Source organism: Myotis brandtii, unplaced genomic scaffold (genome assembly GCF_000412655.1).
Source record: "Myotis brandtii unplaced genomic scaffold, ASM41265v1 scaffold137, whole genome shotgun sequence".
NCBI classification, from domain to species: Eukaryota; Metazoa; Chordata; class Mammalia; order Chiroptera; family Vespertilionidae; genus Myotis; species Myotis brandtii.
The window spans coordinates 1,660,704-1,684,989 of NW_005354874.1; the positions used below are offsets into that span (position 1 = coordinate 1,660,704).

Genomic DNA, 24,286 nt, shown 5'->3' on the forward strand with positions numbered 1-24,286 from the left:
CACTGACCACCAGGGGGCAGACGCTCAATGCAGGAGCTGCCCTCTACTGGCTAGTGTGCTCCCACAGGGGGAGCGCCACTCAGCCAGAAGCCAGGCTCATGGCTGGCAAGCCCAGTGGCAGTGGTGGGAGAAGCAGGAAGCATAGTGGTAAGGAGCAGCGAGCTGGTGGGCAGTAAGAAGTGAGGGGTCCCAGACTGCGTGAGGGCGCAGGCCGGGCTGAGGGACACCCTCCGAATGCAAAAATTTTGTGCACCGGGCCTCTAGTGTGTGTGTGTGTGTGTGTGTGTGTGTGTGTGTGTGTGTGTGTGTATCCATCCTTGGAAAATTATACTTTTATACGTATTGTGATTCTATGAAGGAACAAATTAGAAAGAGAAAAGCTTCATTCAAGACAACTGTTACCTAGGGGCAGGGGCAGGGATAGAGATGGGGGTCAGGGTAAAAGTACAGGACAGACAAAGGGAAGGATAAGGATCCCATTAGAAAGCTTCAGCTTCAAATCTTTGGTAATATTTTATTCCCTAACCTGGGTGGTAGGAAACAGGTATTCATTACATTATTTTGTAACTTTTTAAGGAAACATAAACTAAACTGAACACATTCAGCAACTTAGAGATCTATGCATGTTACTATATACAAATGTGTCTCTGTTTCATTTATGCTACATAGTTAATAATACAACCAGAAAATAGTTTACTTAGCCATTGATGGACACCTAGGTTGTGTATAGTTTTATACACAAGCCACATTGCTGTAGCCCTCTTTTGCTGCACAAGCCTTCCTGTGTACATGTGAAGGTGTTCTGTCTTAAGGTGTAATTGCTGGAGCAAGCAGTATGTGCACTGTCATTTTTTACATTAATCAATAATGTCAAAATGTCTCTCAGGTAGCTTTATCAATCTATGTTCCCACCAGCACTAGTAACACAAAAATCCTATTTTTCCACACCCTCAACAAGACTGGATATTAGTCTTATAATTAGTCTAATTAGTCTTATTAGTTAATTTTACTACTTTAAATAAGGTGAAAATATCATATCATTTTAATTCACAATTCCTTGATTCATATATGATTGAGCACCTTTTCATGTATTTATATGTCATCAATATTTTCTTTTCTATAAGTTGTCTATTTGTATCCTTTATTAATTTTTAGAATTTTGATTGTCTTTTTCTTAACTGTATACTTCTTAAACATGATGGAAATAATGAAACACATATTAGAGATTGCTTTCCCTGACCCTTGTTTTATTGAAAACAAATATTAAAAATATTTCTGCTGAACACATACTGAGTATGAGACAGCATTGAGGCATATTTGTTAATAATGTTAGACATGCTAACAGGATGGTGGTTATGCTTTGCAAACAAATTTACAGAACTATCTGAGGGTAAAATAGGATGTCAAGGATTTGCTTTAAAATGCTAGGAGAAAAAATATATGCATTAAAGAGATGAAGAGCAAAAGCATTGTTAATTATTGGAGCTGGATGACAGGTTCATGAGGGCACTTTACAACATTCTCTCTACTCTTATAACTATTTGAAAAGTTCAAAGTGTTTTTAATGAGAATTGTATGTTAATGCTGGAGAAGAGATGTGATCTGACTAATCTTAGTGTCACAATGTGTTTCTGCAGATGAGAAAAATTAAGTACTTTTTTTCTAAGAACTCCTCAAGATTAACAATTAGTTTAGACTCTGGACTAGAATGTGCAAGACACTTTTAAAGTTTCATAATAAAAAGACCCCAGTTGAGTACTTAGTAACAGCAAAAACATCCCTATAATCAACTACAAAACCAAAAATAACTCTGATCTCTTTTCTGCTTTAATCCACAATATTCTATTCCATCCGGAGTTCTATCAAGTGTACAAAGATCACAGAACAAAGTGAGTCTTCAACTCAAAGGCAAGCTACCGCTGGTGTACAACCAACAGCATCAACCTTCTGTGGATAAAAATAGCCTTCAAACACTGCATGCACCAAAGACCAAAGACCCAGGGAAAGTCAGGCAGAACAAAGTGGTTACCAGGGAGGAATCCGGCCAGCAGAGAGCTTGCCCTTCTGCCCTTCACACAAGAGTCTGTTCGCAACTGAGACTGGGTTCTTGATTCCTATAAAATAAAATTAGCAGAAAATGAAGTAAAAAAGTCTTCAACTTTCCCACTCAGTTTTGTGGCAATTTCAATAAACACAAGTTTTAAATATCTTGGAAAACTCTCCTTTTATATATTAATAAAAGCCATTAATTATCATAAACAATACAGATCAAATCAACAAATACATGAATACCTAGTAAATTCAAGAACAAATATAAAACATACCTTCTCGTGTTTTGTCATATGCTACAGCAGCAAAAACTGAATTTGAAATAATACATATTTAAATTAGGTTCCTTTTTAATAGATTTCAGAATAACAGAATAGAAAAATAAACTGAAAATGTGACATCTACAATCAAAACCATATATTTCCTCTAAAGAATTGCCCTGGCCAGCTTGGCTTGGTTGGTTGGACATAGTCCCATGCACCAAAAGGTTGCCGGTTCCATTTCCCATCTGGGCACATGTCCGGGTTGTGGGCTTGGTACTGGTGGGGGGCGTGCAGCCAACTGATTTTCTGCCCTTACATTGATGTTTCTCTTTCTCTCTCCCTCTCTCTCCCTCTCTCTCTGAAAATCAATAAAACTATTTTAAAAATAAGCATGATTACAAACAGCTTCAAATTTAATTGGGGAGGAAAATTAATGGCCAAATATTTTAAATCTCACCTGTAAAAAGGACTGAATATAGAGGAAGTCCTTCAAACTAGGTAAGGGTAGGGAGAATAGACCAAGTATATACAAGATTGTGATCTAAAGTATAGTTCAGATTGTAACCTAAAGTATGATTCAGATTGTTTCCAGGAGGAAAACAGAATGTGAAAAGTGGAAAATGGGCACTTATCTGGGAAGAATGATGGCAGTAAGTATTAGTGTGAAAACATTATATCAGGATGACAATGACAACAACAAATATGACAATGATAAGGACAGAAGACAGTGACAGTAACTCAGTATCTAATATGTGTCAGACCTAGTGCCAATCCCTTAAATGTAATCAGATTACTTAATTGATCCCTTCAACCTTTCACATAAATACCCTATGAGCCCTATCTCATTACTGAGGAAACATTTTCACAGAGGGTTAACTCACCTGCCCAAGATTAGTGCTGAGATTTTAACAGAGGCAGCTAATGCCAGAGACTATGCCCTAAACCACTGAGCTATGATGCCTCTCAGGACACTACTAATGCAAATAAAAAATCAGCAGTGGGATATAAAGCAGCTATAAAAATTACAATTAAGACCACCATATTGACATTAAAAAAAAAACTGTCACACAAAAAAATGTATAAAATACCAAAGATTGGAAAAGCTCAGGTCTCTGAGCTCTTAAATATATTTCTGGATAAATGATTCAATATTGTAGACATTAACAATTACCAAAGTAACTTACAAATTCTCTATTAATTCAAAACTTCAAAAAATTTCTGAAGTATGCCAAGCTGACTCTTAAATTCATTAGAAAGAGAAAACTTTGGGGGAAAAATTAAGACTTCACCCAATGAGATCATTTTCATTAAAAACTATTCTAATGAAAAGAGTGTGGTTTGAGTACAAAATAGACAAGTATATCAATTGAATAGAATAAAGCTAAACTTCAGACACAGACACACATTAATTTGGATATTTAATATGTGATACAGATAGTTTTCAAATGAGTAGGGCACAGATAGGGTACATATGAGAGGCAGAAAGAACACATAGAGTGCTGGAGATCCAACTATTTTACTACTGTACCAGCTATCAATTTATTGGTTCTCAGCTACCAATTCATCCTTTGTTGCCTGATCTGTAAAAATGGAAAAGGGCCCTTTAAATGTTTCCTTTGCCAGCTGGCACACTGATATACTTTGTCAGTAGAGGGCACTGGAGACACACTGCAGGAGGAAAGGGTGGCTTGCTGTCCAGCTCCTGGAGAATACCAGTTTTTCTCCACTATTTGGCCCACATGGTAGTCTCCAGTGCTAAGTGACTGCAGGGTACAGTTTTCTCCAGCATTTGGCCGCCACATGTTTTCCCCAGCTCTTGATTCAGGCCATGGCAGCATAGCTGACAGCCCCAGAAAGAATAGGGCTGCACCCAGCTCAAGTCACTGATCCCCTCATCTTCTCCTCAGCCCAACAGGCACACATGGCAAAATGCTCCACCTGGTTGACTATCTAATGAGCCAAAAGCCCAATTGCTATCCTGTGCAACAGAGGTTTAGTTACCATGGCTTCCTGACCTCTGTGTGTCCACCCACCAGGCCAAGCTCACCTGAGCCACCCAAGATTGTTCCTGCTCTCACAGAGACAATGGCCAGCAACTTCTCCGCCTGACAGTGGGCTGCAACCATACCTTCTACAACAAGGTCTGAATTCCCTTCCAAGTTAATCCCTACTTCAGTATTCTTCTGTCCTAGAATACACTTTGAGTTTTCTTTCCATCTTTATAGAGTTACTCTCTTATCACTGTTGAATAATTCTTTATATTAAACCTCTCCTGTTTAAACTATTGGGTAGTTTCTGTCTCCTAGTTGAACCCAGACTGATACAGTAACCATGGACAAGTTACTAAACTTCTCCTGTGTCTCAGTTTTCTCATCTGTAAAATAGGGGGAAAAGTACTGACCTCATGTTATTGTGAGAACTAAATGACTTAATATATATAAACTACTGGAGAAAAATGCACATTATGCAATAGTTATCTAATAAATGGTAATTATTATTGTTCTTATTCAATAAATTATGTAGGGACAATTAGTTGGTCATTTCAGAAAAATAAATAATGCATTTAAGAGTTAAATAGGCCTCGCCCTAACCGGTTTGGCTCAGTGGATAGAGCGTCTGCCTGCGGACTCAAGGGTCCCAGGTTTGATTCCAGTCAAGGGCATGTACCTTGGTTGTGGGCACATCCCCAGTAGGGAGTGTGCAGGAGGAAAAAGAGTTAAATAGGCCTCGCACCCCAGTCTCCTGGCTTTGGAGGTGGTGTCCTTCCTCTTCCTTTTCTCAACTCTTCAAACCTTGGCATCGCAGGGTTGAACCGCGGGGACCGGAAGTGTGCCCTGCACCAGCGGGTCCCCGGCGAATCGACGCAGGAAGTGGCAACCGCTGGGGAAAGATTCCGCCGGCTCCCTATGGCGGCTATTCCCCCCCACCCCCACCCCCGACTCCTGGCAGCCGCCCAAAGTCTACTTGGAGACCAGCATGGGGACCATCGTGCTGGAGCTGTACTGGAAGCATGCTCCAAAGACCTGCAAGAACTTTGCTGAGTTGGCTCGTCGAGGTTACTACAATGGCACCAAATTCCACAGAATCATCAAAGCCTTCATGGTCCAGGGAGGTGACCCAACAGGTCGAGGTGGTGCATCTATCTATGGCAAGCAGTTTGAAGATGAGTTTCATCCAGACTTGAAATTCACGGGGGCTGGAATTCTTGCAATGGCCAATGCAGGGCCAGACACCAACGGCAGCCAGTTCTTTGTGACCCTAGCTCCCACCCAGTGGCTTGATGGCAAACACACCATTTTTGGCCGCGTGTGCCAGGGTATAGGAATGGTGAATCGAGTAGGAATGGTGGAAACAAACTCCCAGGACCGCCCTGTGGAGGATGTGAAGATCATCAAGGCATAACCTTCTGGGTAGTCTTGCTGCTCGCCAGGTCTTCTGAAATGGCCCAGTGAACCAGTTTGCAGGTGACCTAGGTGACACACTTTGAACTTAATTTTGGCCTTGTGAATCACAGAGCCAAGGAGGCCTGGGAGCTTAGGTTAGAGGTGGAAGTGTATTTTAATAGGATGCTTCTTGTCCCTTCTCCCTGAGCCTCGTTAACAGAACATTTCCAGAACTGCCCATACATGATCACACACAGACTACTGCTCACTGCAGACGACCCATACTGCTTTTTGTGTGCATCTGTTGGATACCCTTGGAACAACATGAAGCCAGCTCTGCCATTTCAGTGTCCAACCAAACTTCTTTCTGCGAAGATTTATATTCTGGCCTGCACTACAGTCTTCGGTGGCTGACGGCCACAGAATTCAAACCACGCAGTGCCTGTCAGCCCTCTGCACTCTGTGCACACCCTTTTCAGTCGCCTACATTTGTTCTTCCTGGGAATGTCTGCGTCGCTATATATATTTCCCCCTCAAAAGCAGAACATCAACACTGCTGTTCCTGACACTTAGACATCCCACGCAAAGCCACACTGGATGTTTGCCAAATGAGAAATGCATCCAACAATCAAGTGTCTAAGAAGGTGTCAAGTGGGGAATGCTAATGTGTAATAATCAAGAAATGAATTTACTAAAAGGAAGCAGAAGCGTTGACCATTTTTTTTCCAGGAAGGAGTAGAAATCTGTAGTGAGCCTAAGAAAAGACTGAATTCTTCTCATAAAGGAGAAGTGCCACTACCTTTTTCTTTTTTAACCTAAGACTTTAGAGAAACTGAAATTTTATATGTTAAGGGCTTTTCCTGTTTTTTAATCTTTCTGTATTTTTAGGGGGGTTATGAGAGGAAGTTAATACCTGTGTGATACATAGAAACTTCCTAAATCAGTGATGGCGAACCTATGACACGCGTGTCAGAGGTGACACGCGAACTCATTTTTTTTATTGATTTTTCTTTGTTAAATGGCATTTAAATATATAAAATAAATATCAAAAATATAAGTCTTTGTTTTACTATGGTTGCAAATATAAAAAAATTTCTATATGTGACACGGCACCAGAGTTAAGTTAGGGTTTTTCAAAATGCTGACACGCCGAGCTCAAAAGGTTCGCCATCACTGTCCTAAATAAAATGCCATTAATGGTTGAAATTTTAAAACAAACAAATAAAAACAAAAAAGACTTAAATAAAAATATATTATGCACATATTAGAAGAAAATATAGGTGACCAAACTCATAATTATGAGAGAGAAACCTTACAAATGCAAAATACAAAATCCACAACAGAGAAATAAGTTTGACAAATAAAAATTTTAAATTCCAATATCATAAAGCACATTATAGAGTTTTAAAAGGCAAGCCACACAAGAGGTATAAACAGTTCACAGAAAAATGTTAATGGCCTTTAAACATGTGAAACTTTATTAAATACCAATAAAATTTTACAATAAAAGAAAATAAAACCTAATTGAAATACCATTTCTTATCACACAAATCAGAAAGAATATAGAATATTGGAATAAATAAATAATCAAATAGACCTGACAAGTAGAACATGCACCCAACAACTATAAGATACATACTCTTTTCAAGTTCACATGGACCATTTATCAAAAACACATCATAATCTGGGCCATAAAGCAAGTCTCAAAAGGCTTTAAGGGCTTGGAATCTTACAGAGTATGTTTTAGGACCACAGTGAAATTAAAGACTAGAAATAAATAATGAAAGCTAACAAAAAAAGTCTTTAGGCTAAGAAATTTGAACACTTATATAAGACAAATTCCTTGAAAAAACACACAGGAGAAAAAGAAAATATAGTCTTATAACTGTTAAAGAAATTGGATCCCTTTTTTAAAAACTTCCCACAAAAACTCTACTACTAATTTAGAATAACTAATGAATTTCTCCAAACAATTAAAAAGAAATCATTCCAATCATACACAAACTCTTTCAAAGATCAGAGAGAAAAAAAAATCCTTAGCTCATTTTATGAGGCCAGCCATACCATGATTCCAAAACCTGAAAAGAATATTATAAGAAAGAAAAATTAAAGCCTATTATGCGGACATAAATGTCAAAAATCTTGAACATCAGCAAAATATAAAAAATAAAAACTTATGACCAAGAAGATTTTATGCCAAGCAGGGAACATAAGTTTCCCTTAACAAAATAAAGAAGAAAATTCATATCTCAGTAGATGCAGAAAAGCACTTAATGATATTCAATACCCATTTATAATAACTATCAGCAAACTAAGATTAGAAGGGAACTTTCTCAATATGATAAAGAGCATCTATGAAAATCCTACAACTAGCAGCATACAAAATGGTGAAATATTTAATGCTCTTGCTCTAAAATCAGGAAAAAAGCAAGGATGTACACTATTACCACTTATATTCAACATTGCCCTGGATGTCATAGCAGTATAATAATGCAAGAAAAAAATAAATAAACATTTAAACGTTGGAAACAAAAAAGCAAACCTGCCATGATTCACAGGTGATATAATTGTGTGTATAGAAATTCCAAGGGAGCCTATTTTTTTTTTTTAACTCTAATATACACAAAAACTTCATGTGATACTTTTTTGGGATATTCACTTTATAGAGGTGGTCTGGAACAGAACCCACAATATTTCTGAGGTATTCTTGTATGTCATTTGAGTTTGTTAACAACAAAAATACATTATTTCAAGTAATTATAAAATTATTATTTCAAATAATTATAAAAGTAAGAGAATATGCTAACACATTCGAAATGTCTATAATCTCTTGAGGGGATGGAGAATGATCAAACTCTAACAAAGACTATATACAGCTAAAATTTCATGTTTTAAATTTAGTAAAAAAATTTTTTTAAGTTTGTTTTTAACATTATTCCAATTAAGAACGGTGGAAAAAACTGGACTAGGTCTTTAGATGCCATGGAATGGTAATATTCATAGTTTTATAAAGAACAAAGATAGTGTGTTACAGTGTCCACATACCACTCAATGCTCCAACAGCTCCAAAATTTAAGGATTTTCCATCCATTATGCTGGCATCACATTCAATTTCACCCAGGAGATTTAGATTAGATCCCATTCCTGCATTTGTAAAAGGAGAATCCTAAAAGATAAAAACAAAAATTAAAATACCTTTAGTCTTGAAGATTTAATATCAATCCTTCATAAACTGTTCCATGAACTAGAAAGGGAAAGAATGCTTCCCAACTCATTATATGATAGCAATACTACTGTGATTACAGAACAAAACAAATGCATCATAAGGAAAGAAAACTACAGACCAATATACCTTATGAATATTGTCACCAAAAATCCTCAAGGAAATACTAGCAAACCAATTGCAACAAAGGATTATATACCATGAAAAAGAGGGATCCCAGAAAGCAAGTTTGGTTTAATATCAATGTAATTCACCATGTTAATAAAGGAACAAAAACCAAAAACAAAACACCATGATCATCTCAACACAGAAAAAGAATTTGACAAAAATCCAACATCCTTTCATGAAAAAACAAACCATTCAACAAAGTAAAAATAGAAGGGAACTTTCCTAATACAATAAAGGATACCTACAAAAACTGGAGCACTAGCAGCATAATTAATAGTGAAAGACAGAATGCTTTCCCCTAAGATCAGGAACAATACATACAGTACAACAATGTTCACTCTCACCACTTCTATTCAACATTATACCAGATATTCTGGACAGGAGTCTAGGCAAAAAAAGAAAAGTAAAGAGAATCTATATTGGAAAGGAAGAAGTAAAGTTATCTACCTCTATTTGAAGATGAAATGATCTTATATACAAAAAAATTATCAGGACTCCACTAAAAAACTATTAAAACTGATAAGTTCAACAAGGCTGTAAGATATAAGATCAAACAAAACTCAATTTTATTTCTACACACTAGCAATGAAAAATCCAAAAATCAAATTAAGAAAACAATTCCACTTAATAAAAACAGCAAAAAGAATATTTATGAATAAATTTAACAAAAGAAGTATAAAACCTGTACACTGAGAACTACAAAGCATGTTGAAAAAATTAAAGACCTGCCTTGGTGGATGGCTTAGTTAGTTGGAGTGTCCCATTCACCAAAAAATTGTGGGTTCAATTCCTGGTCAGGGTACATACCTAGGTTGCGGGTTTAATCCCTGGTTGTGGCGAGTAAGGGAGGCAATGGATTGATGTTTCTCTCTCACATCAATGTTCTTCTCTCTCTCTGTCCCTTCCTCTCTCTAAAAATCGATAAAAATATATCCTAAGGTGAGGATTAAAAAAAGACCTAAGCAAATGGAAGTGCCATGACTTTCAAGGCTAGGTTCAGGGTCCGAAGGAGGGGCCGATGCACAAATGAATATGCTATACAAGAAATATGAATTTAGAAGGCATTTGGGGCCAGGTGGAGCCTCTTTCTCGAAGAGAGAGACAACTTCTGGCCTGGTCCACTATTTATTTACTTGAATATACATTTGCCCTTCAGCAAGGCATACAGGCAGATCAAAAGTAGAGTTTGGTAAACAATGTAAGGATTATCAGGTAAGGAAATTGCCTTGAGCCACTGAGCCCACAACAGGGCAATATTATGCTGATTTTCAGCCCTGCTGAATATCAAAGTCCATTGGCCTTACAATGTTTTCTTTTTGCATTAATATGCTAACTGCTGTTGGCTTTAACCTCCAGCATGGAAGGACAGCCATGTACATAGACAAGAAGGCTTAATATCTTTAGGATGTAATAGTCCCCAAATTGATCTGAATCAAAACAATCCCTTATCAAATCCTACCAGCCTTTTTTATTTGCAGAAATTGGCAAACTAATCCTAAAATTCATATGGAAATGCAAGGGATTCAGAATAGGCAAAACAATCTTGAGAAGAGAAACAAAACAGTAAGGCTAACACACTTCTAGATTTTATAACTTACTATACATAACTACAGTAATCAAGACAGTTTGATACAGACATACCGCTAAGGGTAAACAGATACATCAATGCAATAGAACTGAGAGTCCAGACAGAGGCCTCCCATTTATGGTCAATTCAACAGGATGCCACAACAATGCAATAAAGAAACTATCAACATAAATGGTGCTGGGACAATTACATATCCATATGCAAGAGAATGAAGTTAGACTATCTCACACCATAGACAAAAATTAAATCAAAGAGATCAAAGACCTAAATGAAAGAGCTAAAACTATAAAATCCTTCAAAGAAAATGAAGAGCAAATGTTACATGGCACCAAAAGCACAAGCAACAAAGGAAAAAATTAAGTAAACTGGATCATCAACATTAACTTCATGTTTCAAAGTACACCCTAAAAAAAGGTGGGGAAAAACTCCAAATCGTTTATCTCATAAGATATTTGTATCCAGGATATATATATAAAAAAATTCTACAACTTTAAAATGAAAAAATATCTGAATTTTTAAATGGGCAAAAGATGTAAACAGACATTTCTCCAAAGAAGCTATGTAAATAGCCAATAAGCACATAAAAAGATGCTTGACAACATTAGTCATCAGTGAAAAGCACATCAAAACCACAATAAAATACTATTTCACACCCACAATTCCACTTACAATAACATCAAAAAGAAACAGAAAGACAGATGTGTTGGCAAGGACATGAAGAAACTAGAACCCTCATGCATTGCTGGTAGGAATGTAAAATGGTTTAGCCACTTTGGAAAACATCTGGAAGTTCCTCAAAAAGTTAAATAGAGTTACCATTTGACCCACCAATTCTACTTCTAGGTATGTATCTAAGAGAAATGAATTGTCTACACAAAACCTACACATAAATAGACATATATGCATGACACATAGACACAGACAAGAGTGCAGTGACAGCCAGAGGGAAGGTAGTGCTAGAACTGGGCAAAAAGCAAGTAACAATGTGGTGATGGGCAGAGGGAAGGAGTAGTGGGGGCTGGGTAGAGGTGAGCAAAGAGGGGGTGGAATGGGGACTTTTGTAATAGTGTCAAAAATAAAAATAAAGTTTAAATATTCAATAAAGTTACAAAAAAAAAAAAACCCCACTACCTTGTTTTTCTAATACAGTGAATACAGTTTTTAAAAAATATATACCACTAGTTTTATTATATGAAGACCATATCACATGATCTCCAACAAGAGAATATGTGAAAAAGCTAATAATATAAAATCTTGCCCTAACCGGTTTGGCTCAGTGGATAGAATGTCGGCCTGTGGACTGAAAGGTCCCAGGTTCGATTCCGGTCAAGGGCATGTACCTTGGTTGAGGGCACATCCCCAGGAGGGGGTGTGCAGGAGGCAGCTGATTGATGTTTCTCTCTCATCCATGTTTCTAACTCTCTAACCCTCTCCCTTCCTTTCTTTAAAAAAATCAATAAAATATATTTTTTAAAAAACAAACAAACAAACAAAAAGCAGTTAGTGGTCATCTCATATTAGAGTTAACTCCCGCTCTTGAGCCATTTAGTATTAGGACAAACTCCTGCTCTTGAGTCAAATTCAACCTGCACCAGTAGCTAAGAATGGTTTTTATATTTTCAGATGGTTAGGAAAATGCAGGGGAGGGCAGTTAGGAGTGATCAAGCCAGCAGGGGAGGGCAGTTGGGGGAGACCGGGCCTGCAGGGGAGGGCAGTTGGGGGTGACCGGGCCGGCAGGGGAGGGCAGTTGGGGGTGACCGGGCCTGCAGGGGAGGGCTGTTGGGGGCGACCGGGCTGACAGGAGAGGGCAGTTGGGGGCAATTGGGCCGGCAGGGGAGGGCAGTTAGGGGCGATCGGGCCAGCAGGGGAGCAGTTAGGCGTCGATCAGGCTGGCAGGGGAGTGGTTAGGGGGGGATAAGTCTCCAGGCAGAAACAGTTAGGGGAAATCAGGCAGGCAGGCAGATGAGTGGTTAGGAGCCAGCAGTCCTGGATTGTGAGAGGGATGTCTGACTCCCTGTGGGATCAGGCCTAAACAAGCAGTCAGACATCCCCCAAGGGGTCCCAGATTACACACACACACACACACACCCTCCCAGTGCACGAATTTCGTGCACCGGGCCTCTAGTAATAATATAAAATCTTACAATAAAAATAAATGTTATGGGGACAAAGTCCCAAAAGACTCCATTTTTTAAAACAAGGAGGGGAGAGGAGGGGAAAGAGATTAGATTGACACTTAGAGAATCACTGCATAAATGAAGGGCCTACCCCAGCATAACATATGAACAACTCTACCTCACATTCCAGAAATTGGAGTCAATCCAGAAAATTAACTGTTCTAAGGTGAGACCAGTATCACTGAGAGAACCAGTATAATTTGGATCAACCTAAAAATCACCAAATGCCCCAAATCATCTTCAAATGTCCCCAGTTTCCTGGATTTCTACCAATTCAAGAAAAACTGACAACATTAAAACCTTCTTAATATGTGCCTATAATCTGAGCAAAGGAGTCAGAGATTTGAGACCAGGGCTTTTGTCCTAATGCAGTTAGACAACTTAATTGTCCACAGAATTTTAAAAGATAACAGAGTAGAAAATAACAAGAGGGCTGTATAAGTAAATAGAAAATGAATGATACCAGTCATGAATATTTTCAGTACTCAAAATGAAATAGCCCACTATGAGATAGAGAAGTTAACAGCAGACTTTTGTTTAACAGAAGGATGTTAAACAAAAGCAAATAGTAGCCAGAAGGCTAGAAAATTCCAGTTGGTGGAAATGAGGTGAGCAACATGGAAGCAATAGGAAAGTGTCAGAACTACAGAAGATACTACTCAACAAAAAGGCTTGGTAGGAGCCAAATATGGAGATTGCCCTATGCTAATCATGAGAATATGGACTTACTAATATATGGGAAAACATTGGGAAGCCAGAAAAAGAAGCTTGTCTTTTTCTGTATAAGAGAAAGACAAGATGAGTATATTGGTCAAAGAAATATAAACTGACGTGCATATATTGTATAAAAAAGAAAGGGAGGAGACTTGGTATGGAATGATAGCAGAGAGAACAGAAAGGAAGGAGAGGAAAAAATCAGAACTTACAAACTTCAGAGGCAAATAAAATAAAATCATTAGGAAGAAAAGGCATTTATAAGGTGGAGAGAAGAGTGTGCATAACTAGGCATAATGACTTCTAAGAAGGCTTCCCAAGTGAATATTTCTAGCTAAATCAGTTACAAATCTTGGGAAAGAGATCACAACTAAAGAAAAATTATGGTTTTAAACAGATGAAGACTAAATTCTTGCCTGGATTATTTCATATTTTGAAAAGCATAAAAATCCAGATCAGAAGCCTCTATAGGCATATAACAGAGATCGTAAGCAAAGTAAATTACCAGAGGTCTTTTTAATTCTATCTATATAACTTCCCTTGCTTAATCATGTATCTCTTCAAAGTATATAATAAAGGAGTTGAAATGTTAGAAAATGTAAAGCATCCATATTAAATAATTCCTAAAATACACATATATCACAACATATACACTATCTCAACAATTTCTGAAATAGGATATATCAGCTAATCAGCTCTAAAAATTCAATTCAACATAATATCCAATTAGAAATCAGAAGCTGAACTAAGTTATTCTGAAAATGGCTCTTGCATGATGGTTTAAATTTGACGTTTTTGTAAAACATAAGGAAACAGTATGCAAGAAAGTTGAAGAATGTTCAAAAACATTTCTCATACTTCAAAATATATTTGTAACTTCAAGATATGCCTACTAAACTGGTCCTTCTGACACTAAAGGCATAATAGGGATCATATTTGTTCTAACTAGAAAATCAGACAAAATATATGAGACAAATGTACTTCATTCAATTGCTAGCACAGGACTCTGATCATGTGAGAAGAGACACAAATCAAACACTTCAACATAATTTCTAGAGATACTTTCTAGGCCATAGCACAGGAAAGAGGAACCCAAAGATGAGCCAATATTCTTCTAGAGCTGAGGAGACCATTATGAGTTCAAGGAGGCCAGGAAGGCTAGAATATGCAGTACAGGGTACAAAGAAAAGAAAGCTACATGGTGAGAGCTCCAGAGACCCTTAGTCTTTAAATAAAGTATTACACTTGTAAGAAAACAAGCAAGGCCAAGGAAAGAACATCTACAAAACTTTAGTAAGCTAAATAATTTCTGGAGCTCACACAGAGGTGAGAATAGATCATGGTCCCATCAGCCGGGATGAGGGTATCAGAAAAATCTTAGGAGGTAATGCCTCAAGAGTTGGGCCCCGCTATTCGGGGTCTTTTTTTATTTCGGATAAATTTTTGGAGAATTTGTTCTACGTCTTGGAAGTATGCCATTGGTATTTTAATGGGGATTGCATTGAATTTATAGATTGCTTTGGGTAGTATGGACATTTTAATGATGTTGATTCTACCAACCCATGAACATGGCATATTCTTCCATTTGGTCATATCTTCCTCTATCTCTTTTTTCAGCATCCTGAAATTTTCTGAGTACAGGTCCTTTGTCTACTTGGTTAAGTTTATTTCTAGGTATCTTAATTTTTTTGTTGCAATAGTAAATGGGATTACTTTTTAAATTTCTCTTTCTGTGAGTTCATTATTGGTGTACAGAAAAGCCATAGACTTCTGGGTGTGAATTCTGTATCCTGCTACATTGCTGAATTCATTTATTAAGTCTAGTAGTTTTTTGATGGAGTCTTTGGGGTTTTCTATGTACAATATCATGTCATCTTCGAATAAAAACAGTTTTACTTCTTCTTTTCCAATTTGGATGCCTTTTATTTCTTCTTCTTGTCTCATCGCAATGGCTAGTACTTCTCGTACTATGTCGAACAGGAGTGGTGAGAGTGGGCATCCCTGTCTTGTTCCTGTTCTTAGGGGAAATGGTTTTAGTGTTTGCCCATTGAGTATGATGCTGGCTGTGGGTTTGTCATATATGGCTTTTATTATGTTGAGGTATGATCCTTCTATTCCCACCTTGCTGAGAGTTTTTATCAAGAAAGGATGTTGGATTTTGTCAAATGCTTTTTCTGCATCAATGGATATGATTATATGGTTTTTATCTCTCAGTTTGTTTATGTCAGGGGTCCTCAAACTACGGCCTGCGGGCCACATGCAAATACAAATATTGTATTTGTTCCCGTTTTGTTTTTTTACTTCAAAATAAGATATGTGCAGTGTGCATAGGAATTTGTTCATAGTTTTTTTTTAAACTATAGTCCGGCCCTCCAACGGTCTGAGGGACAGTGAACTGGCCCCCTGTTTAAAAAGTTTGAGGACCCCTGATCTAAGGGATGGCACATGTCTGAAATAAGACAGTAGTAGTTGGGATGGAGAGAACAGATAGAAACCAGAGATGGTAAGGCTGTGCTTGCAAGCAGAGCACAGGGAGAGAGGACTCAAGGATGAGTCCCAAGGTTATAGTCTGGATGACTGATGAGGGAGAGACCACAGGAGCAAGGGCAGAGGAAGTCGACAGAAGAGTTCAGTCTGGGACATGGTGAGAGTTGTTTATGGGATAACCAGGTAGAGACGTTGAAATGTCAGTTGGATGCACTGTTCATGAGGGCATGTGCCGGGAGGTAGGGGAGGCCTGGGGAAGGTCAATGGGGGGAAAAAAGAAGACATATGCACTACTATTTGTAATACTTTAAACAATAAAATAAAATTTAAGAAAAAGAAAGGAAAAAAAGAAAGTTGAGCCCGAAGGAAGGCTACTCTAAACCTGCACTAACAAGAATTTAAAGCAAGGCCTCAAAAGGATTGAAGTGACTTAAACAACAGTGTCCTAGAACAAAGTCCTACAATATTTGAAGAAATACTACAATATCCAACTCCCCAAAATATAAATTTCACAACATTTAGCACAAGACCAAAGATAACGAGACATGCAAATAATCAGAAACATATGGCTCATAACCAGAATGATCAAACAATGGAGAGACACCCAGAAATGACACAGATAGAATTAGCAAACAATTATAATGTTAGCTAACAATGTTAAACTAGTTTTCATATGAACATACTCTACATATTTAAGGAAGTATAAGAAAAAATAAGGATAAGAAGGAAAGAAAAGGTATTAAAAAAATAAACTGAATTTCTAGAAATGAAAACTAAAATAAGATGAAAAACACTTTGGAACAAAAAAAAAGACTTTTACATTAGGTAAAAACTAAGGAAATCTTAATGAAGTATGGACTTTAATAATAATGTGTCAATATAGGTTCATTAATTATAAACAATGTACATACTAATGTAAAATGTTAATAGCAGGAAATTAGGTCTTAGGTACACGGGAATTCTCTGTACTATTTAGGAGACAAAAGGAAGCTAGGTAGTCAGGAATTAGGACCCTGGGGGCAGGGAAATAGAATTGGGAACCCAACTAGAAGTTATTAAGACATCCCAACTGGACTGGGAAGGAAGGTCATGTGTGGGAGAGACATAAGCTTTAAAATGTATGGATATTACTAAGACAGACAGCGTGCAGATAACCAATCTCAAGGCAGTGAGGCAAGCATATATACCCCAAAAAGGGTACCCTCCATCCCTTTCTCTCCCAGGGCAGCACACAATGGATACTTGACATTACTGTTGTGATTACTGTTGTGGGGGAGGATATCCGCTGTGCCCACGTGGCTTATGGTCATGTGGGCCTTCACACATAGACTATTAGATTTTAATTAGCCTGGATGCTAAACTACTCCTGACTATAACATGAAAAGAAAGCTCTGGACACGAGTCTGTTCCTGGAAACCCAGTTACACCTTTTCTAGGACTGGCTTCTCCCAATAAACTTCGATTCTGTTAATCGTTTTTGTCTGCGACTTCATTCTTCAATTTTTTTCAGACTCAAAACAATATTGGTTTCACTATCTTCTCAATTTTTCTATAAATCTAAAACTGTTCTAAAATAAAGTTTATTTTTAAAAAAATCAAACCACTGCCTAGAAGAAAATTTTAACAAAACATAAAGGACTTGCATCCAGAATATGTACATATATATTCAAAATCCATACAATTCATTAAAGCAAACCATCCAAAGTTTTTAATGGGCAATTTTATGTACAGATTGCAAAATACACATGAAAAAATGCATAATACCATTAGTCATTAGGGATATGCAAATTACTACCACAAGATACTACTACATAACCACTGAAATGGCTAAAATTAGATAGACTGACAATATTGAGTATTGGCAAGAATGTGAAGGAACTTCAGCCTACATTGATGGTGAGAATGAAAATGGCAAAGAGTTTGACAGTTTTCTTTAAAGTTAAGCATACACTTACCATAGATCCATCAATTGTACTCCTAAATATTTATCTAAGAAAAATGAAAGTATATATCTGCATAAAGACTTTTATTCAAATGCTCATATTAGTTTTAATCAGAACAGCCAAACACTGGAAACAATCCAAATGCCCATCAACTGGTGAACAGATAAACGAATTGTGACGTAACAATACAATGAAATACTACTCCGGATTAAAGGAAACAAAATCCTAACGTACCCAACAATGTGGATGAATTTCAAAATCATTATGCTAAGTGAAAGAAGTCAGTCACAAAAGACCACATATTTCTGATTTCATTTATACCAAATTCTAGAAAAGGCCAAATTATTATAAAAAGCAGAGTGGTAATTAGGGGCCAGTGAGAGAAGGGAATCAATGGCAGATAGGCACATGAGGGAATTTTGCGGTGATTAAATGTTATATGCATCATGACTGTATTGGTAGTTACATGATTGTATACATTTGTCAAAACTCATTACACTGCTCACTTAAAATTGGCAAGTTTTGTTGTATATAAATTGTACTTCAATAAAGTTGACAAAAAGCATATCTATCACTTGATATAAACCGGTCACTCTATATACTAACTTTATTCTTATAAATAATATGCATAAGCTTTTCAAATGTTCAACTATAGTTACCTTCTGACCCGAATAATTTTATACAACTAGTAATCATTATGCCCAATCAGAAGCCAACAATACTTTAAAAACCTATCAGACACTATTACTCTCATTCCAAAACCTACCACAGTTTCCCATCATACATAGAATAAATTCTCAAGTGCAGTTAGGGGCGATCAGGCAGGCAGGCAGGTGAGCAGTTAGGAGCCAGCGGTCCTGGATTGTGAGAGGGATGTCCCGGATTGAAGAGGGTGCAGGCTGGGCTGAGGGGACCCTGCCCGCATGCACAAATTTCGTGCACTGGGCCTCTAGTGTATATATAAATAGCTGCTGTCCAATGAAGTAAGTATTATAAAGAAGAATAAGTGTGATAAGAAGGGACATTGGGATACTTTTCTCTCTAACCAAAAACTCCCTTCCCCAACATCTTACCATGGTTTTTTTCCTTATGCTGTTCATGTCTCTGCTTAAGTGACATCTTATCAGAGGGCCCTCCCCTTACTAACTAGCATTTCCCCAACCAATTTCTTTTCTCTACTATTTCATTCTTCTTTATAGCACTTTTTACTACCTGAAATTACATATACTTTTGTTTGTCTTATTCTCTCCATAGACTGTAAATTCTGTAAGTTTAAGTGCTATATACCCATGTCTAAAGTAATGCTTGGCACACAGTAGGTACTCAATAAATATTTGCAGAATGAATGAATAGGAGTTAACTGCAATTAGATATAAATAGATTAATCATTGTGAACAATAGTTCTTTAAGCAAACTGATGTTTCTTACAGGTTACTCCTATAGAGAAATGCCAGGAAAATGTAATAGAGTGTTAAGTATACAATCTTTTCACAATTAAAACAAGAGAAATAAAATAAATTCAGGCAATAGTATCTTTAGTTTTTATTAAAAGTAAAATCTTGTTTAAGCTTATTCATACCTTTCAGAAGAAACAAAGCTATAAAAAGTAAGATCCCTTTGCTTAACCCAGCACAGAGAGGGCAGGAAGGCGAAGACGCAAGTCAGGAGCTACATGCCCACCATGACACGGAAACCCTTGCCTATTAATGAAATCTGGAAACAACAGGCCAAGGCAAAGATCTGCAAAGCACTGCTCTTGCATTATAAACCACAATCTGTATTACCCATTTAATGTCCATTGCTGAAAGCCTAAAATAAAAGAACTATTTGCAAGGCTATGAGTATAAGGTACACTGTACCTTTGGGGTGCAGATCTATTATGAGACTTCTATTAACAGTTCTTACAGATGCAACCAATTTAGTTTTCAAATGTAGAAAAACTAGACTGGCACACTATAAAGTTATTTTTATATAAAAAGATTTATGTCTGTCCAATTTACAATCTATTTTTAAGTTAGACATTTATAGGAAATTACTAATATATTAGTATTCACACAGTTTTTCAAGTACAAATTCAACAAAAAACATCATTAGATGATTAAAATATAGAAGAATAAAACTTTGTCTTAATATAGTCTCTTATCCAAAATTAAGTAGGCTAAAAAATCAAACTGTAATTGAATTACTGTTATTAATAAGCAGATACCTTTAGTGATGTAAAGCTAATGGGAAAGGGAAAAAAACAAAGAGCTTTGAAACAAACTATCTTTTTTATTTTTTTACAACAGAGAATAAAAACGGAATGTATACTCCACTGTTGCTATAGCCTTTTTCAAACTAACACTAGTAAAACTTGCACAATATAGCTATCTTACCAGATACTATCCCAAGAATTACAAATTCCCTGGTATTTCATCATCAATTCTCAATATTTACAGGATGAATGGAGGCCAATGAAAATGTACTGCCAAAAACTCATTGAGGAATTTTTTTTTTTTGTTTAGTAGCCAGTTAAGCTCAAATTTTCAAGAACTGGATTGTTGAAAGATTTCCAATTAAGAGTCTTCTGTGGTGGTATAGGTCAAGATTCATTCATTCAAAAAATATTTATTGGACATCTATGTGCCAGGCAAGTCTTTTCTATAAAGAGCCAGATATATTATATAGTTCAGGCTTTGCAGGCCACACAGAAAATTCTACAACTACTCAAGTCTGCTATTTTAGTGTAAAAGCAGCCAGAAAAAATACATAAATGAATGATCATGGCTATGTTCCAATAAAACTTCATTTATAAACACTGAAATTTGAATTTCATATAACTTTCAAGTGTCATGAAATTTTTCAACCATTTTTTTCCAAACCTACTTTGAACATTCTAATTTTTTTCAAAGTAAATACTTCAGGTTTTCAACCATTTAAAAAAGTAAAAACCATTCTTGTACTGGGCATGGTCAAAGGACTATAAGGGAGAGATAAAAAGATCACAGGGTTAGTTATCATTTATTTTCCCTTTTAAGTGTGTACTTTGACACAAATTCAGAAATACGGGGAAATGCAATAGTAATACGGTATCCAGAATATATGAAGAATTCCTACAACTTTCAATAACAACAACCCAATTTAAAAAATGGATGGACTTGAATAGACTTCAACAATTCTCTTAAGATATACAAATGGACAACAAGCACAGGGAAAGATGCTCAACATCATTAGTCATTAGAAAAATTAAAATCATAACCACACAAGGTTGGCTATAATCACAAAAATAACAAGTGCTAGCAGAATGTGGAGAAACTGTAACCCTTGTACATTGCTGTTGGTAATGCAAAATGGTTGAGCTCCTGTAGAAAGTATGGTTGTTTCACAAAAAGTTAAATATAAAATTAGCATACAACCCAACAAATTTGACTCAGACAAATACTTGTACTGGAATGTTCACAGCAACACTGTTCCCAATAGCAAGAGTGGAAACAACTCAAATGTCCACCAATAGATGAATGGATGAAGAAAATTATAGTATATACATGAAAAATGTTGAATAATATCCCACAAAAAGGAATAAGTGGATGAACCTTGAAAACATCATGCTAACTGAAAGAAGCCAGAGACACAAAAGATCACATATTGTGTGACTTAATTTGCATGAAATCTCCAGAATGGGTAAACCCATAGAGAGAGAAAGCAGATTGGTGGTCACCAAGGGTTGGAGGAGGAATGAATGGAGAGCAACTGCTTAATGGGTACAGGGTTACCTTTAAAGAGGTGAAAATGTTTTAGAACAAGACAGAGGTGGATGTAGCATAACATTAGGAATGTTTAAATGCCACTGAATTACTTACTTTAAAATGATTAATTTTGTGTTCTATATATTTCCCCTCAATTAATGAACAAAAAAGGCAGATACAGAAGATTACATACTCCATGACTCCATTTCAGAACAGGCATGACCCTGGAGGGAGTGGAGGGGGCATGAGGGACCTTCTAGGGCAGTGGTTCTCAACCTTCCTAATGCCGTGACCCTTTAATACAGTTCCTCATATTGTGGTGACCCCCAATTTCATTGTTACAAATTGAACATAATTAGAGCATAGTGATTAATCACAAAAACAATATGTAATTATATATGTGTTTTCCGATGGTCTTAGGCGACCCCTGTGAAAGGGTCATTTGACCCCCAAAGGGGTCGCGACCCACAGGTTGAGAACCGCTGTTCTAGGGGCTGGCAATATTCTGTTTCCTGATCAGGGGGCTGATTACACACAGCTATGTTCACTCTGAAAATTTCAAGAAATTGTCTCTTTAAAATAAATGTGTATATTTTTGTATATGTATACTCTGCTTTGACAAAAGTTTTTAAACTATCATGTAATTTTTTTAAATAAAAGATTAACTGCAAATTTTTTAAAAACTGTTACCATTGTGGGATCAAGTTCCAAGGGTTCTCTCTGTATTATTTCTTACAATTGCATGTGAATCTACAGTTATCTAAAAATAAAAAATAATCAGGTTTTTAAAAAATAATCAGCAATGAAAATTTCCAGACTGCCATCCCCAAAGACTGTGATTTAGGCCATGTGAGAAGATAGGGAACCTTCATCTTTCTGAACAAGCTACCCCAAGTGATCCTGATCCAGAGGGACCATGGCCCTCACCTGGAGAAACTCCGACCTAAATGAACTTCATAAGCTGTTTACCTTCACTTTCTCTGCAAACCCCATTCATGAGGAGGTTTATAAAGGCATCTATCAGCAACAGCACAGAGGAGGTAGAGAATAAGAAAGCACAAAATAAGCCATGAGCGCTACAAAAATTAACCACTCTGAAAGCCAGAATTCAACTTTTACTGGAGAAAAATTAGATGAATTGAAAAAAACATTAATAAAATGTGAACGAAGCACTAGTAAAAGGACATACAGAGCTTTCTGGATAACCATCATAGAGGCAGCCACAAACATTATATGCAAATCAATGATTATTTGGGGGGGGGGGGTATGTTTTTCATTAAGAAGTAGTGGATTCAGCCCTGGACAGTGTGGTAAGTGGTTAGAGCATCAGCGCCTGTGTACTTAAGGGTCCCAGGTTCAATACCTTGATACACAACTTCGCCTACAACTTTATGCAATGGTAAACTATAATTATCAAGATGTTAACAGAGAGCATTCTCTTTGGAGCTAGTAGTTTAGAGTAAAATTCTTTTTAAAAGAATTGTAACCCGAATACAAAACTTAAATAGTCATATGGGAGGGAGAAAATAAACGTTCAAATAACATGCAAAATATGACAAAGAGATAATCAGGTAAAATAGTTAAAGGATAATGAGAATCAATCTATAAATTAGATCCCAGATCCCAGATAGTTTTTATAAAAGTTAGCTCTTATATTCTCAGTGCAAATTTTAATGCTTTTGAGATAAAGACAATAACCACGTAAAATTAAACAAGTATTAAATTTTGAAGAAATTATGCCATTCAGATGGACAATATTTAGAGGAAGAAAAAGTGGGGGGTAAACAAAGAAACAGTAACACGGTAACCAACTCAGAAATCCACTCAAGTATCCTGCCTATGAACATCACAGTTAGCTTATCCAGGCCTTGCCCTTCCATCTGCACCTCTCTTAGTTTACAGGGGAAAGGCTTAAAGGTGTAAATTTACCAATTATACTGCCCTTTGTCCAGTGCTGAAAAAAATGCTCAATGAAATGAAAGCGAAACATGATAAGCCTTTTTTCATTAGTAGTAAATTTTCTTTAACTATGTTAACCTTGTTCTCCATGACTCACTAATTGGAGAATAGATATCTGCAACATGAGAATCACAAGATTTTGGATTCCTCCTAATGTTTGGTACACAATGACCTAAAAAAGCAGAATTTTCACAATGGAAGCTAACTGGAGGTCATGGTATCTGATATCATGGGACTACAAAAACAAGATCAGAAAGAAACTAGACAGATTATCCAATTTAAATATCCAGTTTGCAAGCAGTTGTTAACTGCACCTTAAATGATTTCCAGGGGAAGTTATCTTCATGTGATATGAACATGCTATATCTAAAAATACAGGAAACTTGCAGTTCCCATATAGCAGAGACTGATTCACCATTATTATGGGACTACGATCAGAAAGAAACTAGACAGATTATCCAATTTAAATATCCAGTTTGCAAGCAGTTGTTAACTGCACCTTTGCACCTTACCAGGGGAAGTTATCTTCATGTGATATGAACATGCTATATCTAAAAATACAGGAAACTTGCAGTTCCCATATAGCAGAGACTGATTCACCATTATA

General features: G+C 36.7%; 1 protein-coding gene and 1 pseudogene across 7 annotated transcripts in view; one reads left to right on the forward strand and one right to left on the reverse strand.

Annotated features, from left to right (window-relative positions):
* TASP1 (taspase, threonine aspartase, 1) overlaps positions 1-24,286 on the reverse strand; it is a 231,256-nt gene that overhangs the window by 170,463 nt on the left and 36,507 nt on the right. For all 7 annotated transcript variants that reach the window (XR_001360978.1, XR_001360977.1, XM_014535031.1 and 4 more), the window contains exons 5-6: positions 8,741-8,861; positions 2,030-2,114 (exon numbers count right to left, since the gene is read on the reverse strand). Coding sequence is in view for 5 of the 7 variants with exons in the window: in XM_014535031.1 (XP_014390517.1) it covers positions 2,030-2,114; positions 8,741-8,861 (206 nt within the window). In the remaining 2 variants the exon portion in view is untranslated. The remainder of the gene's footprint in view (positions 1-2,029; positions 2,115-8,740; positions 8,862-24,286) is intronic.
* On the forward strand, positions 5,043-6,503 carry LOC102260956 (annotated as a pseudogene).